The sequence below is a fragment of the Rhinoraja longicauda genome, chromosome 12 (genome assembly GCF_053455715.1).
Source record: "Rhinoraja longicauda isolate Sanriku21f chromosome 12, sRhiLon1.1, whole genome shotgun sequence".
Taxonomy (NCBI): domain Eukaryota; kingdom Metazoa; phylum Chordata; class Chondrichthyes; order Rajiformes; family Arhynchobatidae; genus Rhinoraja; species Rhinoraja longicauda.
Window position 1 is genome coordinate 10,943,581 of NC_135964.1, and position 20,357 is coordinate 10,963,937.

General features: G+C 47.8%; 1 protein-coding gene across 6 annotated transcripts in view; it reads left to right on the top strand.

The window, feature by feature from the left end:
- bbx (BBX high mobility group box domain containing) overlaps positions 1 to 20,357 on the top strand; it is a 155,750-nt gene that overhangs the window by 87,602 nt on the left and 47,791 nt on the right. For all 6 annotated transcript variants that reach the window (XM_078409006.1, XM_078409007.1, XM_078409009.1 and 3 more), the window contains one exon: positions 15,577 to 15,747. In XM_078409006.1, the coding sequence (XP_078265132.1) occupies positions 15,586 to 15,747 (162 nt within the window). In that variant the 5' untranslated portion in view covers positions 15,577 to 15,585. The remainder of the gene's footprint in view (positions 1 to 15,576; positions 15,748 to 20,357) is intronic.

The window sequence follows — 20,357 nt, forward strand, 5'->3', positions numbered from 1 at the left end:
GCAGTGGGATCGGTGTGTGGGCAGTGGGGTCGGTGTGTGGGCAGTGGGGTCAGTGTGTGGGCAGTGGGGTTGGTGTGTGGGGTCAGTGCGGGGTCAGTGTGTGGGCAGTGGGGTCAGTGTGGGCAGTGGGGTCAGTGTGTGGGGTCAGTGTGGGCAGTGGGGTCAGTGTGGGCAGTGGGGTCAGTGTGTGGGCAGTGGGGTCGGTGTGTGGGCAGTGGGGTCGGTGTGTGGGCAGTGGGGTCGGTGTGTGGGCAGTGGGGTCAGTGTGTGGGCAGTGGGGTCAGTGTGTGGGCAGTGTGGGCAGTGGGGTCGGTGTGTGGGCAGTGGGGTCGGTGTGTGGGCAGTGGGGTCGGTGTGGGGTCAGTGTGGGCAGTGGGGTCGGTGTGGGCAGTGGGGTCGGTGTGTGGGCAGTGGGGTCGGTGTGTGGGCAGTGGGGTCAATGTGTGGGCAGTGGGGTCAGAGTGGGCAGTGGGGTCAGTGTGTGGGCAGTGGGGTCAGTGTGGGCAGTGGGGTCAGTGTGTGGGCAGTGGGGTCAGTGTGTGGGCAGTGGGGTCAGTGTGTGGGGTCAGTGTGTGGGCTGTGGGGTCAGTGTGTGGGCAGTGGGGTCAGAGTGTGGACAGTGCGGTCAGTGTGGGGTCAGAGTGGGGTCCGTGTGTGGGCAGTGGGGTCAGTGTGGGTTGGTGTGTGGGCAGTGGGGTCGGTGTGTGAGCAGTGGGGTCAGAGTGGGCAGTGTGGTCGGTGTGTTGGCAGTGGGGTCAGTGCGGGGTCAGTGTGTGGGCAGTGGGGTCGGTGTGTGGGCAGTGGGGTCAGTGTGTGGGCAGTGGGGTCAGTGTGGGGTCGGTGTGTGGGCAGTGGGGTCAGTGTGTGGGGTCTGTGGGCAGTGGGGTCGGTGTGTGAGCAGTGGGGTCGGTGTGTGGATAGTGGGGTCGGTGTGTGGACAGTGGGGTCGGTGTGGGGTCAGTGTGTGGGCAGTGGGGTCGTGTGTGTGGTCAGTGCGGGGTCGGTGTGTGGGCAGTGGGGTCGGTGTGTGGGCAGTGGGGTCGGTGTGTGGGCAGTGGGGTCGGTGTGTGGGGTCAGTGCGGGGTCAGTGTGTGGGCAGTGGGGTCAGTGTGTGGGCAGTGGGGTCAGTGTGTGGGCAGTGGGGTCGGTGTGTGGGGTCAGTGCGTGGGCAGTGTGTGGGCAGTGGGGTCAGTGTGGGGTCAGTGTGTGGGCAGTGGGGTCAGTGTGTGGGCAGTGGGGTCGGTGTGTGGGCAGTGGGGTCGGTGTGTGGGCAGTGGGGTCAGTGTGTGGGCAGTGGGGTCGGTGTGGGCAGTGGGGTCGGTGTGTGGGCAGTGGGGTCGGTGTGTGGGCAGTGGGGTCGGTGTGTGGGCAGTGGCAGTGTGTGGGCAGTGGGGTCAGTGTGTGGGCAGTGGGGTCAGAGTGGGCAGTGGGGTCAGTGTGTGGGCAGTCGGGTCAGTGTGTGGGCAGTGGGGTCGGTGTGTGGGCAGTGGGGTCAGTGTGTGGGGTCAGTGTGTGGGCAGTGGGGACAGTGTGTGGGGTCAGTGTGTGGGCAGTGGGGTCAGAGTGTGGACAGTGCGGTCAGTGTGGGGTCAGAGTGGGGTCCGTGTGTGGGCAGTGGGGTCGGTGTGTGGGCAGTGGGGTCGGTGTGTGAGCAGTGGGGTCAGAGTGGGCAGTGGGGTCGGTGTGTTGGCAATGGGGTCAGTGTGTGGGGTCAGTGTGTGGGCAGTGGGGTCGGTGTGGGGTCAGTGCAGGGTCAGTGTGTGGGCAGTGGGGTCAGTGTGTGGGCAGTGGGGTCTGTGTGTGGGCAGTGGGGTCGGTGTGGGCAGTGGGGTCGGTGTGGGCAGTGGGGTCAGTGTGGGGTCAGTGTGTGGGCAGTGGGGTCGGTGTGTGGGCAGTGGGGTCGGTGTGTGGGCAGTGGGGTCGGTGTGTGGGCAGTTTGTGGGCAGTGGGGCCGGTGTGTGGGCAGTGCGGTCAGTGGGCGGTGGGATCGGTGCGTGGGCAGTGGGGTCGGTGTGTGGGCAGTGCGGTCAGTGTGAGCGGTGGGGTCGGTGTGTGGGCAGTGGGGTTACAGCATTGTGGACATTGCATGACCAGCAGGCAAGGCTTGTGTAATGATTCATTGAGGGAAGATACTGTACATATACACCAGAATTAATCTGCCACTTCTGTAATTGTGCAGCATATTATCCTGCAGTGCATTATTCATGAATTCACAGCAGTGAGGTTTAAATAAGAATTCTGTAGTTACATTTCATAAATATTTGAAGGAGTTCATGCTGTGTTTGAATATTTCTGTGCATTTCCACCGGGTTTCTGTGACTAAACAGACATAATGTGCAGCTGAATGGTCACTTAACCCCTTTAACCTCTGGATTATTAAACTATAAAAACTTGTTAGCATCAAATTGAAGCAATGCTTTATGCTTTATTTTGGTGATAAATATAGTGCATGATCCAACTCCTGAGGTTTCAGTAAAGTTCAATTTCCAGTCAATTCTAAAGTACTCTGATCAAATTGTCCTTTGAAATTGCTCCGTTGTCCTCAATATTTATTTTAAGGTGCAAAACACACCTAAAGAATCATTGTGTGCCTGGCTTATGCCACAAAAACAGTGCCACAATAACTCTCTTTAGCTTTGTATAAATACACCAAAAAATGACAGTGTACTTTCATGCCAAAATGCAGCCTGGTTGCTTTCCTTTAAAATGCATTCAGTATAGTGCATTAAATGCTTTGGATTTCGCCAATGCTGCATTGCAGCGATTGTTGACAGTACCCAGCTTACCGCAACAAAACAGAAGGTAGTCACAAAATGCTGGAGTAACTCAGCGGGTCAGGCAGCATCTCTGGAGAGAAGGGATTGGTGACGTTTTGGGTCGAGACTGATGTGACATCAGTCTGAAGAAGGGTCTTGACCCGAAACGTCACCCATCCCTTCTCTCCAGAGATGCTGCCTGACCCGCTGAGTTACTCCAGCATTTCGTGTCTACCTTCGATTTAAACCAGCATCTGCAGTTTTCTTTCCCGCAACATAACAGAATTTACAGTAAAGTCATGTTGAAATTCTTGTGTGTTGGTGCCTACCTTGCAGACTTCTGAAGGTCCAAAAATTTCTCGACTCTCCGGGTTGGAACTTGTTGGGACATTGTGACAATGGTTCCGACCCAGAGAATTCTCCACACAAGTGTCACTGGATTTGAGAGCCCAGTGCAAATCAGGACGTTCTGCCCACTCTCCTCCTGTCTGTACTCTGATGATGTCTTGCCGGGACAGGGTGGGGATTTGTGGCTGTTCACTTGTGCTTCCATCAGTGACTATTCTGATTGAACCTGCATCCGTCCACACCTGCTTTAGGTAGAGGAGGTCCATTCATTTCACTTGACATTCGCAGCCAGAAGGAAGAGGCACCTAAGATGGACACACAAAGCTGGAGTAACTCAGTGGGTCAGGCAGCATCTCTGGAGAAAAGGAATAGGTGATGTTTCGGATCGAGCCCCTTCTTTAGACTGAGAGTCAGGGGAAAGGGAAACGAGAGATATAGATGGTGATGTAGAGAGATGGAGAACAAATGAATGAACAAACAATTTAGTGTGCAAAATTAGAGCACATGGTATTGGGAGTAGGGTATTGACATGGATAGAGAACTGGTTGGCAGACAGGAAGCAAAGGTAGGAATTAACGGGTCCTTTTCAGAACGGCAGGCAGTGACTAGTGGGGTGCTGCAAGGCTCGGTGCTGGGACCCCAGTTGTTTACAATATATATTAACGATTTAGACAAGGGAATTAAATGTAACATCTGTAAGTTTGCGGATGACACAAAGCTGGGTGGCAGTGTGAGCTGCGAGGAGGATGCTAAGAGGCTGCAGGGTGACTTTGATAGGTTGGGTGAGTGGGCAGAAGCATGGCAGATACAGTATAATGTGGATAAATGTGAGGTTATCCACTTTGGTAGCAAGAACAGGAAGGCAGATTATTATCTGAATGGTGTCAGATTAGGAGAAGGGGAGGTGTAATGAGACCTGGGTGTGCTTGTACATCAGTCACTGAAAGTAAGCATGCAGGTGCAGCAGGCAGTGAAGAAAGCTAATGACATGCTGGCCTTCATTGCGAGAGGATTTGAGTTTAGGAGCAAGGAGGTCCTACTGCAGTTGTATAGGGTCCTGGTGAGACCGCACATGGAGTATTGTGTGCAATTTTAGTCTCCTAATGTGAGGAAGGACATTCTTGCTATTGAGGGAGTGCAGCATAGGTTCATCAGGTTAATTCCTGGGATGGTGGGACTGACGTATAGACAATAGACAATAGGTGTAGGCCATTCGGCCCTTTGAGCCAGCAGCACCATTCAATGTGATCATGGCTGATCATTCTCAATCAGTACCCTGTTCCTGCCTTCTCCCCGTACCCCCTGACTCTGCTATCCTTAAGAGCTCTATCTAGCTCTCTCTTGAATGCATTCAGAGAATTGGCCTCCACTGCCTTCTGAGGCAGAGAGTTCCACAGATTTACAACTCTCTGACTGAAAAAGTTTTTCCTCATCTCCGTTCTAAATGGCTTACCCCTAATTCTTAAACTGTGGCCCCTGGTTCTGGACTCCCCCAACATTGGGAACATGCTTCCTGCCTCTAACGTGTCCAACTCCTTAATAATCTTATATATTTCGATAAGATCCCCTCTCATCCTTCTAAATTCCAGTGTATACAAGCCATGATGAAAGAATGGGTCGACTGGGCTTGTATTTGCGGGAATTTGGAAGGATGAGAGGGGATCTTATAGAAACATAATATTCTTAGAGGATTGGACAGGGTAGATGCAGAAAGAAATATTCCCGATGTTGGGTGAGTCCAGAACCAGGGGCCACAGTTTAAGAATAAGGGGTGGGCTGCTTAGGACTGAGATGAGGAAAATCTTTTTCACCCAGAGAGTTGTGAATCTGTGGAATTCTCTGCCACAGAAGGCAGTGGAGGCCAATGCACTGGATATTTTCAAGAGAGTTAGATTTAGCTCTTAGGGCCCCATATCAAGGGATATGGGGAAAAAGCCAGAACGGGGTACCAATTTTGGATAATCAGCCATGATCATATTGAATGGCCGTGCTGGCTCGAAGGGCCGAACGGCCTACTCCTGCACCTATTTTCTATGTTTATATATGTTTCCATGAAAGATATGCAGAAAGGTAATGATGATAAAGGAAACAAGCCATTGGTAGCTGTTTGTTAGGTGAGAACGTGTACAGACAATGAGACTCAACAAGACGACTTTGAAGCTGATACCACTTGGGTGGGGGAGGGATGGAGAGAGAGAGGGAATGCAGGGGCTACTTGAAGTTGGAGAAATCAATATTCATACCGTTGGGTTGTAACCTGCCCATGCGAAATATGAGATGCTGTTTTTCCAATTTGTGATATTGGATTGTACTTGGATGTTTTTTAATGTTGAAATTATTTAATTCTCCTTTTCGTATGTTTTGAATTTTTGATTGATCCACTTACTTTAACCATGCTTGCGTGTTTTTAGATACCATGGTGGTGCAATATTTCCCCTTGTCCCTGACCGTCGGGCAGCAGACGGAGGCTGGCTCTGAATTAGCCAGCTGTCCATTTCTCTGCTGCTCTGTGGGCCGGTCTCATTGTGGCCAGATGGTGGTATAATACAGCGCAAGGTCACATCAGAGAATGGGTCTAATGGTTTTACGACTATGACTAACGTGTTATTAAATAGCTCCGTCAACAACTATTCTGAGGGAAGACACAGAAGCTATTAGGCATCATTAATTCAGACATACAGAGTCTCCCTGAAGCGTGTAATGCGACATGTAGGAGTTTGGTTGCCGTTGTGTTTAGCAGGTTGCTGGGCCCACGATGACCACCTGCTTTCTGTAGATGGACACAAAATGCTGGAGTAACTCAGCGGGGCAGGCAGCATCTCTGGAGAGAAGGAATGGGTGACGTTTCAAGTTGAGACTCGGAACGTCACCCATTCCTTCTCTCCAGAGATGCCGCCTGTCCCGCTGAGTTACTCCAGCATTTTGTGTCTACGGTTTAAGCCAGCGTCTGCAGTTCCTTCCTGCACCTCCAATCTGTGGGTCTCTGAGGGGAGGAAAAGCATATTTTTGTGCAGATGGTAGAATATCTGCAACTCAACGGCTCAGTAATACAACATAAATATATTGACAAGCTAATTATTGGTAAGATCATCATTTTCCCCTGTCCTATGGATTGTTCAGTCTGTCATTGTTTTAGATTCCCAGAGTTAGACAGGACAGGCTATTTTCCCTGCCTAGAAAATCAAGATCAAAAACACATAAGTATGTGGTGTGGAGTAGGCCATTGAAGGAAGAGTTGCTTTCTTTAGAGAAGGGCGACTTTTTGAAATTCTCTCTCCCGGAGAGGTGTGGATGCCGAGTTGTTTGAGGAGATAAGCGCAACATCAATGGATTTTTTTACTTGAAACAAACAGAGGGATCTGTGGATTGAACGTCAAAATGGAGTTGAGGTGGAAGAGTGCAGAGAAGATTTACAAGGGTGTTGCTGGGTCTCGAGGGCCTGAGACTTTATAGATACAGTGTGGAAACAGGCCCTTCGGCCCACCAAGCCCGCGCCGACCAACGATCCCCGTACACTAACACTATCCTACCCACTAGGAACAATTTACATTTTTTTCAAGGCCCATTAACCTGCAAACCTGCACATCTTTGGAATGTGGGAGGAAACCGGAGCACCATGAGAAAACTTACGAGGTCACAAGCTCAGCCCAGATGGCACCTGTGGTCAGGATCGAACTCTGGTTTCTGACGCTATAAGGCAGCATCTATACCGCTGCACCACTGTGCTTCTACAGAAGGGGCTATTGGGAGAGGTTGGGAAGGCTAAGGGGTTTATATCTTGGAGCACAGGCGGCTGAAGGATGATCTTATAGAGGTGTTTACAATCATGAAAGGAATAGAGAGGGTGAATGCACAGACTTTTTCCCAGAATGGGGGAAATCAAAGTTAGAGGGGAAAGATTTAAGAAGAACATGAGGGGCAACCTTTTCACTCAGAGGGTGGTGGATAAATGGAATAAGTTACTGGGCTAGCTGAGGCTGGTACAATAACAACTTTTCAAAGATGCTTGGACAGTTATATGTGTAGGAAGGAACTGCAGACGCCCGTTTAAACCGAAGATGGACATAAAGAGCTGGAGTAACTCATTGGGACAGGCAGAATCTCTGGAGAGGAGGAATGCGTGACCTTTCAGGTCGAGACCCTTCTTCAGACAAGTTAGGGAAAAGGGAAATGAGGTGCCCTGGTCGTTTCCCTTTTCCGTAACTAGTCTGAAGAAGGGTCTCGACTCAAAACGTCACTCATTCCTTCTCTCCAGAGTCTGATGCTGCCTGTTACTCCAGCTTTTGTGTCTATGGACAGATATATGGGTGGGAACAGTTTAGAGGAGTAAGGGCCAAACGCAGGCACATGGGACGCGTTTACATGGACAACATGGTTAGCATGGTGAATTGGGCTGAAGGGTCTGTCTACGACTATCGCCTTTAGGATCTCTCACAGTCGTGTGTTGGGGCTGAGATGAGTAGCTTCTGATAACCATATTCCTCTGCCATTGTGCAAAGTGTGACTACCTTAAAGGGCGTTTACTTTAGATACTCATTGCCCTCAGTTTTACCGAGACACCTAGACATTACTCGATGAAGTGCCGCCTTGGTATCAAAGGCAATCAATCTCGGCTCATGTCTGGAATTCAACTCTGAGGTCCACATTTCAACCAAGGAGAGTCTCAACCCGAAAATTCACCCATCCTTTTTCTCCAGAGATGCTGCCCGACCCGCTGAGTTACTCTGGCACTTTGTGTCCTTTTTTATAAATCATCATCTGCAGACACCTGTCGCGATACCTCCTCCCTTGATTCTGCCTAGGGACCCTGACAGTCCTTTCAGGTTAGGCAGAGGTTTACTTGCACCTCATCCAACCTCATCTACTGTATCAGTTGTTCAAGATGTGGACTCTTATACATCGGCGAGACCAAACGCAGACTGGGCGATCGTTTCACGGAACACCTTCGCTCAGCCCGCCTGAACCAATCTGATCTCCCGGTTGCTGGACACTTTAATTCTCCTTCCCATTCTTACACAGACCTTTCTGTCCTCGGTCTCCTCCATTGTCAGAGTGAGGCTAACTGCAAATTGGAGGAACAGCATCTTATATTTCGCTTGGGCAGATTACAACCCAGTGGTATGAATATTGATTTCTCTCACTTCAGGTAGCCCTGGCATTCCCTCTCTCTCTATCCCTCCCCCACCCAAGTCACACTAGCTTCTCATTCTCACCCAACAAACAGCCTGTTTCCTTTATCGGCGTTACTTTTTTACATCTCTTTAATTCATTGTTCTTTATCTCTCCACATCACCGTCTATATCTCTCGTTTATCTTATCCCTAACCAGTCTGAAGAAGGGTCTCGACCCGAAACATCACCCATTCCTTCTCTCCAGATATGCTGCCTGTCCCGCTGAGTTACTCTGGCTTTTTGTGTCTATCTGCAAATCTTTGTTCTTTACAGGGCTGTTATGATTGCTTGCGACTGAGCAGTCCTGACTAAAAGTGAAACTGGAATTTGAATAGTTTATACGAGAGTGTGGTGAAAAGCTGCCCATACGTGAGCTATGCTCTGAGAATGCAAGGGTGATGGGCAGGGTGGACTGTGCAGTAAATGTCTGCAACATAGTGGTGCTCAGGAGAGGGATCTGTAGTCATTGTCATCCCACTGCAAATCCTGAACACTGAGGCCTCCCATAGAATCATACAGCATGCAAACGGGCCCTTCTGCCCAACTTGCCCATGCTAACCAACATGTCCCATGTACACCAGTTCCACCTGCCTGCGTTTGGCCCATATCCCTCTGAAGACAGACACAAAATGCTGGAACAACTCAGCGGGATAAGCAGTATTTCTGGAGAGAAGGAATGGGTGACGTTTCGGGTGAGACCATTCAGATTTATTCAGTCAGAAGAAGGATTTCTTCCCGAAACGTCTCCCATTCCTTTCCTCCAGAGATGCTGCCTGTCCCACTGAGTTACTCCAGCATTTTGTGTCTATCTACGGTGTAAACCAGCATCTGCAGTTCCTTCCTACCCATATCCCTCTTAACCTATTGTATCCATGTATCTGCCTAAATGTTTCCTAAACGTGTTGCACAGTGCTGCTGCCCCAGCTGAGAACGGTGTGCTGTGCAGGGCTGGGTCTGGCGCTGGGAATCCCTGAACTTACTGCATCAAAAGCTGGGGGATGTCCTTAGAATCTGCACTAAAATCAGGCACTCACCTCAAATAGCATCTGGTCTTTCGTGGGATTATCCTGGAGGTTTCACATTAATTGCTGCATAATGCGAAGCTTTCATTTTAACTGCAGATCAAGCAACACTTTGAAGCAATTTTACATTTTTGCCTTTCTAGCATTTCTGTTCTATCATGTACGAAGTAGCAGTATTGCAATTTGTTTCACTATTAGACAGTCTAGGTCTGTAACTACTTTGGTTTAATTTAAAAGGGTGGACCTTTTCAATTTTGCATCCTAATCAGTTGCAACTACTCTTACCTCCTGCAACATCTTTTCCTCTTCACTTTCCTTTTCATAAAAGCACTATTCTGCTTTGTACAAATAAAAAATCTGCAAGAAACATTTTATTTAAATTGTACATGTATCAAGAGGGTCTCCTTTATCCAGAGTACCCCCACATCGCCCGTGTCAGGAAGAAGGAACGGCTTCTTGCATAAAACTTGACTCCAGAACTGTGATGACTGAGGGCAGCGATGCCGCTAAAGTGACCGGCCATTGTGGCCCTAACAGTGTCCAGTTGCCCATGTTGGACAGGACCCATCATTCGTACGACCCCAAACAGACACTCTGTTCCGAGGTCTGCAATGGGACGAGATTACCGGGCAGAAAGAAGAAAAGGTTCGAAGATCTGCTCAAACCTTCCTTGGGGAAAAATGTCACGTTCCCACTGACACTTGAGAATCCCTGGCCCACGACTGCTGGGAGTGGAGGAGGAGTGGTCAGGGTCTATTGAAAGCCTTGAGTCTGTGCATTGGAAGTACAAGGAAGCTCTGCACAAACAGCAGAACGAGTGACCTACCTGATCAAACCACCGACCCGATTGCCCAAAGATGCATCTCCTGCCCCATCTCGGGAAGAGCCTGCAGTTCCCACGTGGGTCTGAATCACTCCTGAACCTGCAACAGAAGGGTGAAGAGAAGGCGTCTTTGATCTTGAGGGACCATCTGTGAAGGGGATGAGGAACATGTCCAGATCCAGATGGTTCGAAGCAGTTTATTTTGTTATTCAAAGTTTAATGAGATTGTTAATGTCAAGTCATAATTCATGTTCAAAGTAAATCAGGGGGAGTATGACGGAAACATTCCTTTGATAAAACCGTGGACACACCAGCACTGACGTTTCTTACCCACCGCACTTGGCAAGGAGGGAGGCAGGTTGACCATCCACCTGAATTGGAAGTGCTTGCGTTCTCTGGGTTTGGCGGTGCAGGCTGGAGCAGGCTGGTGCTCCTGAACACACATGGCACTGAGCCACACAGGGTGGCCGGTTTATAACACAGCCAATTATTGCGTACAGCTACTCCTCAGGTAATGGATGCCCGATTGAAGTGCAGCCCGTTCACACGATCACGGGTTTGGGTGCCGCAGGATGGGTTTCCCAGTTGATGACATCTTCTGCCATGTGGGAACTTGGTTTGCAGCAATGTCATTGCATCTTGCAGAGAAATCGGAATGGTTGCATTAAACGCCCCGGTCTGACTGCACCTTGCCATTCAGACGAGCCAGGGGAAAGGGGAATGAGAGGTATAGACGGTGATGTAGAGAGATAGAGAACAAATGAATGAAAGACATGCAAAAAGTTACGATGATAAAGGAAACAGGCCATTGTCTGCTTGGTGGGAACGGGAACGGGAACCTGGAATGAGAACCTGACTTGGGTGGGGGAGGGATGGAGAGAGAGGGAGTGTAGGGGTTACTTTTTTTTATATCAAAAAATACTTTATTCAAGTAATAAATATTTACAAAACATCTTCTTTTCAAAAACCCCATCCGACATTTCCGGAGGTTACACATTCAATGCAGATATTCATTTCCAAATTCTTCTCTGTATTAACTTTTATTTATATGCTGTAACTAATTCTTTTTTGTGCACAATCCGCAGGCATTGCCACTTTCATTTCACTGCACATCGTGAATGTGCATGTGACAAATAAACTTGACTTGACTTGACTTGAAATTTACACAGAATCCCTTATTTGGAGGGGCGTCTCCACCACACCCTGGCCCCCATGTCCAGCAGCGGAAGGACCCTAGACTGTGGTCCTCCCCCACAGCGTCGGCGTACTTGACGTTAGAGTGCTTCAAGTAACCCCTGTAATCTAACTGCAATCTAACTCCTGCATTCCCTGTCTCTCCATCCCTCCCTCACCCAAGTCCCCACTGGGTTCCCGTTCACACCGAGCAAATAATGGCCTTTCCTTTACCATTGTTACTTTTTTTGCATACCATTCATTCATTTGTTCTATATCTCTCTACATCACTGCCTATATCTCTCGTTCCCCTTTCCCCTGACTAGTCTGAAGGGTGTCTGACTGCAACCGTTCCAATTTCTCTGTCTGAAGAAGGGTCAACCCGAAACGTCACCCATTCCTTCTCTCCAGAGATGCTGCCTGTCCCCGCTGAGTTACTCCAGCATTGTCTGGTTTTCGGTTTAAACCAGCATCTGCAGTTCCTTTCTACACGATACTGTTGGATATCCCAGAAAGCTGGTTGGGCTCTCTTATTGCAGCAGGGCATTGCCTAGCCATGAATAGACTCCTATTCATAGACTAAAGCTCTGCCTTTAACACCATTATACCATCCAAGCTCATCATCAAACACGCAGGACTTGGTGTCAGCGCTCATCTCTGCAACTGGATCCTCGACTTCCTGACCAACAGACCCCAATCAGTGAGGATAGGGGACAAATCATCCTCTACGATGATCCTCAACACTGGTGCTCTGCAAGGATGTGTTCTCAGCTCCCTTCTTTACTCCTTGTTTACCCACGACTGTGCAGCCAAGTACAAATCTAATTGAATGTACAAATTTGCAGACGACATCAACATTGTGGGCCGGACATCAAATAATGATGAGACGGAGCACAGGAAGGAGATCGGGAACCTCGTGTCCTGGTGTCGAGACAACAACCTTTCTTTCAAAGTCAGCAAGACAAAGGAGATAGTGAATCGACTTCAGGAAGCAAAGCGGAGCACACACCCTAGTTTGTACTGATGGTGCTGAAGTGGAGATTGGTTGATAACGTCAAATTCCTCGGAGTCAATATCACCAACTTCTCCTGGACCACATGTATTGAAGCCACGACCAAGAAGACACAACAACGCTTCTACTTCCTTAGAAGGCTTAGGAAGTTTGGCACGTCCCCTACAACTCTCACCAACTTCTACAGATGCACCGTAGAAAGCATTTTATCGGGATGGATGACAGCTTGGTTTGGGAACAGCTCCATCCAGGACCGTAAGAAATTTCAGCGAATTGTGGACACAGTCCAGGCCATCGCACAAACCAACTTCCCTTCTATTGACTCGATTTATACCTCGCGCTTCCTGGGCAAGGCCAGCAGCACAATCAAGGATGAGTCATACCCTGGTTACTCTCGCTTCTGCCCTCTTCCATTCGGCAAAAGGTATAGAAGTGTGAAAATGCACACCTCCAGATTCACCTCTGATGTCTCTCGGACTACCCTAGACTTTGCTGGCTTTACCTTGCACTAAACGTTATTCCCTTATCATGTATCTATACACTAAATTGATCGATTGTAATCATGTATTGTCTTTCTGATGACTGGTTAGCACGCAACAAGAAGCTTTTTGCCGTACCTCGTGACATGTGACAATAAACTAAACTGAACCATTGTGTGGTGTGCAGGTTCTCCAGGGCTTTCTGCAGTGGCATGGACCACACTGCAGAGACACCTGGATGGAGCTGAACACTGCAATGATTTACCAGTAGCTCAACCTCCTGAGGTAGTTAATGAAGTGGCTAAAAGAAAGCTGCAAAGAAACAGACAGAGTGCTGGAGTAACTCCGCGGGTCAGGCAGCATCTCTGGAGACCAGGACTTGGTGATGTTTCGGGTCGAGGCATTTCTTTAGACTGATTGTCTTGCTGCCCTGCGTTTAGAGTTTTGGGAAACCTGCCTTGAGGAACTCCTTCAAGCAGTGTTCTTGAACTGAGATTATGAGCCACTACCAGCCCTGCCCTCTGTAGCAAACAGTGGGAAGGAGAGGTTTACACACTTGCACTGCATTGGCTTCATGGTTATCAGAGTTGCTTTGTGGAATGGTGGAATGTAGCCTTGGCCTCAAAGCTGAAGAGTCCCAGGAAACTCCGGGCCTAGGTAGACGCTGAGCCAGATGCAAGCATTATCCCAAACAGTGAGCCTCTGAAAACTGGTAACACAGACAAGTGCACAGTGTCCAGGTAATCATCCAGGAGGGAACCATCTCTAGACATCTGCCATTCCCACATGCCTGGGCTCGGGTAAAAAACAAGCTGAGAATCAGCATGTTTTTGGAAATGAAAGTCATCGCACTTGTTTAACTGCTGCTGTTACTTTGCTTGTGACCACAGGTGACTGGTTGGGGTGGAAGTTTGCCAGGCTTGTTCTATGGACAGACTACACCTGGGCAAGGGTCCTCATTGTGAAAGTTGGCTGTGATTAAACAATAATATTATTGGCACCTGCCTAACAGCTTAGTTAATGCTACTGATGCAATACCACCATTGCCATTGCATCCTTCTCTCTGGTCAGAATATTCCAGTAAAAATCTATTTTTGTAGACATTTGGGGTACTTTCCTGCTGCCGTAACTGTTTATCATCTCACATGAAAATAGTATTCTATTTCAGGTCCAGACTGTGCTTTACATATTCCGAGTTAGACGTGCTGTAACATTGGTTAATATCTGAGTGCAGGTTAAAGGGTCATGATGAACTTGGATTTAAATGTGCATTGGCATCCGACTTGGGTGTCCAGTCGGCAGAAAGACAATATATCATAGACACAAAACGCTGGAGTAACTCAGCGGGACAGGCAGCATCTCTGGAGAGAAGGAATGGGTGACGCTTCGGGTCGAGACCCTTCTTCAGAATACGTGATTACAGTCAAGCTGTCCACAGTGTACAGATACAGGATGGATGTGATCAGGGAGCTTTCCCACTGCTGCCACATCGCAGGGCAGCTTCTGGATTGGACCGAATTTCAAGGCATAACGTTCACAGATAGTGGAGTCTGCAATAAAGGCAGAGCAACCTAAATATTTCAAGAAAGTTTAGCATATGATTGTGTGTAAAGATAAAAGTTGGGTTAAGTAAGGCCAAGAGGCCGCTAATCCCATCAGCACCGTGAGTAGAGTTGCTCTAGCTGCCACTTCACCCAGACTCGGGGTAGTGGCTCTGCACTGAAATGTGATTCGTAATAATGTGAGACAAGAGTGGCAGAAGGGTAGAGTATGTGGGAGACCCCCTATTTCATTAACCTTCTCCTCAATTTAGAGTCATTGAGTCACACAGCATGGAAACAGGCCCTTCGAACCAACTTGTCCATGTTGCCCCATCTCTGCCTGTCCCACCTGCGCACGGTTGGCCCATAGACCTCTAAACCTTTCTTATCCATGCACCTGTCCAAGTGCCATTTAAATGCTGTTATATTTCCCACCTCAACCACCTCCTCTGGCAGCTCGTTCCATAAACCCACCCCCCTCTGACTAAAAAAGTTGCTCCTTAGGTTCCTACTAAATCTTTTCCCTCTCACCTTAAACCTATGTCCTCTGGTTCTTGATTCCCTACCCTGGGTAAAAGACTCTACATTCACCCTATCGATTCCCCTCACGGTTTTATACACCTCCATAAGATCACAGCCTCCTGAACTCCAAGGGATAAAGTCATTTAAAAAACATTTGGACAGATACATGGATCGGAAAGGTTTCGAGGGAAGTGGGCCAAAGGCGGGCAGGTGGGACTGCTGTAGATGGGACACCTTGACTGGCATGGGCAATTAGGGCCGAAGGGCCTGTTTTCTGCTGTATAACAACATGACTAAGTCCTAGCCTGCCCAACCACTCCCTGTAGTTTAGGCCCCAGTGCTCGTAAATCATTTTAAATTATTTGCATTCTAGAAAAAAACATCAGTTCACAAATTCCCACGGTCTGAAATGAGAAGCAGCTGTGAGAACGAGGGAGCAGAGGTTCCACGGGAGCCATTCTGCCTGTGCTCTGGGGAGAGGCTTCCCCTTTAAGAGGTGTGCGGTGAGGCAGAGCTGAGAATGCTGCTGGCTTCTGCTGTTGCCGGCCGGCTGGCAGTGAAGCAGCAGAGGGAGCTCCTGCTCACTCTCAGCCCTGATCCAGGCGCAGCAATCTGTGCAACAATGAGGTGTGTCACCCTGGCTGCTGCTCCTGGATTGAGGATCAGTGCCCATGCCTGCCGCCTTGTCCCCATTGATAATCATGTGCTCTCTCTGTTTGTGTGATGCAGCTCGGCACCATGAAAGCCAGCAGCAGAAATAAAGACCACTCAGCAGACGGTGATGGAACTGGGAAACGACCCAAACGGAAGTGTCTCCAGTGGCATCCGCTGCTTGCCAAGAAGATGCTGGACTTCTCTGAGGAGGAGGAGGAGGATGAGGAGGATGAAGACATTGATAAGGTAGACGTGGAGTTAGTGCTCTTTATAAACTTGGCATCACACTGACCCGTCCTGTCCCCATGTTGATGTGTCAGTGTCCAATGTCCACAATCACACAATGCTCCAGAATAAAGTGACTTCAGCAGCACAATCTTTGTTTATGTTCCTTCAGCTGCCCGATCTTCTTGTCACTTTCGACAGTCAACTGTTCAATTTTTCTACTTTGCCCGTTCTTAATAATTCAGTCTGAAGAAGGGTCCCAACCCAAAACGTCGTCTGTCCATTCCCTCTACAGACGCTGCCTGACCCGCCGAGTTCCTCCAGCATTTTGTGTTTTGCTCAAGATTCCAGCATCTGCAGTTCCTTGTGCCTCTCTCTTAGTAATTCATTCTCGGGATGCATTTGTCTATCCCACTGTAGCCACGACACCTGCTGAAGTAGTTTGTGCAGCTTCTCAGATTTCCTGGCAGGGGTCAGTGGGATGATCTACCGGACCACAATCCGTCCTGCGCATTGGCCTGGATCTCAGCAACCACCTGCACCTCCATGGTTCAGTGCGGAGTGATCTCAGTGTCCAGTCTGTGGGTCAGTGCAGAGTGATCTGTGTCTAGTCCGTGGGTCAATGCAGAGGAACCATGTCTAGTCTGAGGTTCAGTGCAAAGGGATGTGTGTCTAGTCCGTGGGTCAATACAGAGTGATCTGTGTCCAGTCTGTGGGTCAGTGCAGAGGGATCTGTGTCTAGTCTGTAGTTCAGTGTGGAGTGATCTCAGTGTCCAGTCCGTATGTCAGTGCAGAGGGTTCCGTGTCTCGTCTGTGGGTCAGTGCAGAGAGGTCTGTGGGCCAGTGCAGAGGGGTCTGTGGGCCAGTGCAGAGGGGTCTGTGGGCCAGTGCAGAGGGATCTGTATCTAGTCTGGGTCAGTGCAGAGGGATCTGTGTCTAGTCTGTGGGTCAGTTCAGAGGTGTCTGTGAGTCAGTGCAGAGGGGTCTGTGGGCCAGTGCAGAGGGGTCTGTATCTAGTCTGGGTCAGTGCAGAGGGATCTGTGTCTAGTCTGTGGGTCAGTGCAGAGGGGTCTGTGAGTCAGTGCAGAGGGGTCTGTGGGCCAGTGCAGAGGGATCTGTATCTAGTCTGGGTCAGTGCAGAGGGACAGTGTCCAGTCCGTGGGTCATTGTGGAGGGCTGGCCTTGTTGGACCTCACACCAAGTGGTCCCCCAGTGTCTGGCCCCTGGCTGATGAATGGTGAGGCTCCCCCTGCACCAACCCAACTTGGCAGAAGTGCAGAGTGGTGAAACGTTGTCGTCTGTTGAATCTTGCAAGTTTCTAAATGCCTCCAATATTGAGACATCATTAAAATAATAAATATATTAAAAAGATTACAATTACTCGTTTCTTAAAACACTAAAATATTTACAAATCAGTAAAATAATAAAATCATTAAAGTAAAGTAAAGTGACCAGACTACCTGCCCAGTGACTCCTTGCAGCTGGTGCTCTAAGGCAACCCTTCTGACGCCAACGCGTTAGTTAAGTGCAGTGTGCTTCTGCTCACAATTTACGTTTCCCCACCTCCACCAGTTACTGATAAATAACTGGCACAAAAACCCTGCTGTGCTATAGACAATAGACAATAGGTGCAGGAGGAGGCCATTCGGCCCTTCGAGCCAGCACCGCCATTCAATGTGATCATGGCTGATCATTCTCAATCAGTACCCCGTTCCTGCCTTCTCCCCATACCCCCTGACTCCGCTATCCTTAAGAGCTCTATCTAGCTCTCTCTTGAATGCATTCAGAGAATTGGCCTCCACTTCCTTCTGAGGCAGAGAATTCCACAGATTCACAACTCTGACTGAAAAAGTTTTTCCTCATCTCAGTTCTAAATGTTATAAATGTTTTTACACATTTTTCACCACTCTTTCCAGAGGGCATTCCACATCTTAAAGTGATATAGAGTCCTAGGGTCATACAGCATGAAAACAGGCCCAACTTGCCTATGCCGACCAAGAAAGCCAATCTACTCTATATCACCTGTCCGCATTTGGTGTCCTCTTTGATGTTCAATTCAGTGCTTAATTTGGGAGCCTGCAATCAGACAAGTAATTAAATTAATCTCTTCCATTCAAAATCAGGTGTTTTACACAGTCGATTATGCGCTCATTTAGTGGGAGAGTCTAGGACCAGAGGACACAGCCTCAGAATAAATGGATGTACTTTTAGAAAGATAAGGAGATATCACAGCATGGTGAATCTGTGGAATTCATTGCCACAGAAGGCTGTGGAGGCCAAGTCATTGGATATTAAGGCAGAGATTGACAGGTTCTTGATTAGTATGGGTATCGGGTAATGGGGAGAAGGCAGGAGAATGGGGTTGAGAGTGAGATCAGCCATGATTGAATGGTGGAGTAGACTTGATGGGCAGAATGACCTAATTCTGATCCAAGAACTTATGAATTTCACATCTCTGTCTGCTGAAGGTGAAAACATTTACCTCCATTCATTGTTGTTTGCCCAATTCCTGGGAATAATTTTCCTTTTTGCAAACATTAACCTTATCCGTTATAAATGTTTTTACACATTTTTCACCACTCTTTCCAGAGGGCATTCCACACCTTAAAGTGATATAGAGTCCTAGGGTCATACAGCATGAAAACAGGCCCAACTTGCCTTTGCCGACCAAGAAAGCCAATCTACTCTATATCACCTGTCCGCATTTGGTCCATATCCCTCTAAACCTTTCCTATCCATGTACCTGTCCAAATGTTTTTTAAAATATTATTGTACCTGCCTCAACTACCTCCTCTGGCAGTTTGTTCCATATATCTTCTGCCCCTCAGGCTCCTATTATAATTTCCCCCTCTCACGTTAAACCTATGTCCTCTAGTTCTCGATTTCGCCTGCTCTGGGTGAAGGAATCTATGCATTCACCCAATCTATTCCCCTCATGATCTTATTAAACACCTCTATCAGATCACCTCACATCCTCCTACACTCCCAAGGAATTAAAAAAAAAAAAAATTTAATTTTAATTTTTTTTAAAAAAAGGAATAAAGTCCTAGCCTGCCCAACTCTGTAGCTCAGGTCCTCAAATCCTGGCAACATCCTCATAAATTTTCTCTGCACTGTTTCCAGCTTAATGGCATCCTTCCTATAGCAGGGTTATAAAAACTGAACACAACACTCCAAATGCAGCGTCACCATAGTCTTGTAGGACTGTAACATAACATCCTAACTTCTATACTCGGCACTCTGACTGAAGAAGACCAGATATCTTCACATGTGTAGGGAAAAAAACTCCAGATGCTGCTTTAAATCAAAGGTAGACATAAAATACTGGAGAAACTCAGCGGGTCAGGCAGCATATCTGGAGAGAAGGAATGGGTGACATTTCGGGTCGAGACCCTTCTTCAAATATCTTCACATAGTAAACACCTAGCTTCTCATTGGTTTAATTTGATACATGCATGGGTCTGGTTATTAAAAGTGACAATAGGTTGTTGAAACACCTCTTGAATATTAGCATCAGATTTTCTTAGCCTTCTCTGTGCTATTGGAAGGACTCCTAGTTTCTCCAGTATGTACTCATAATTAAAATCTTTCAACTCTGCATTTACTTCCTGTGCCTTTCCGAAGCTCTGGTTTTCTTAGTAAAGCAGAGCATAAAATGACCTGGTGGTGTTGTTATGAGTGGAGGGAAGATATGATGATGTAATTGTTTGTCTCTAGTGTAAGGATGCCAGTGTAGAAATGCCAATGATATATAAATCTTTGTAACTGTGAGGAGTAACACAGTTGGTCTTTTTTTTAAACTTGAAGATTAGTATCCATCCCCAGGATTAGGTGTATTTCAAAATGCAACCATTTTCTTTTCAGTTTTGCTGAGATCATTCTGGTCTTTAATCTGACTGCAGTTTGTCATGTTAGTGACTCTGCTTTCAGGAATAAAAAGGATTTGCATTCAATAGTAAGGTGGTAACTTCAACACATATCAGCCTGTAAGTGGTGATGCAAAGAACTGCAGATGCTGATGTACATTAAAAAAAGACACAAAGTGCTGGAGTAACTCAGCAGTTCAGGTAGATGGGTCCCAATCCAAAACGTCACTTATCCATATATTCCAGAGATACTGCATAACCTGCTGAGTTACTCCAGCACTTTGTGTCTTAATATGTAAGTGCCTTGCCATAACATTTTTTATCATATTTTCTAACATTTCGCTCACATTAGACCAACTGGTCTGTGATTCTCTGGTTTCTTTAATTTTGAATAGTGAAATTGCTTTGGACATTTCACGTTCTAATGAAAGCTTCCCCAAATCTAGGGAATGTTGGAAATGTAAATCATTCACTTTAACTATCTCTCTGGTAACCATTTTGAGACACGAACAAGAAGTCAGCCAGGGCCAAGAGTTTGTCAGCCCAGTGCAGTACCAGTTGCCTGAGAACCACTGCCATGATTGTAACTCCCCTCAGTTCCGCCCTCTGTTTTAATTCCAGAGTAGCTGCAAGTTCCAGGATATTGCCTGTATCGCAGTGATGAAAACCTACACAAAATACATGCTTAATGCAGCTCACTTTCTCCAGGAACAACCTGTGCAAAATACATCAGCCCGCATTCTACAAGAACAAAAATTAATTAAC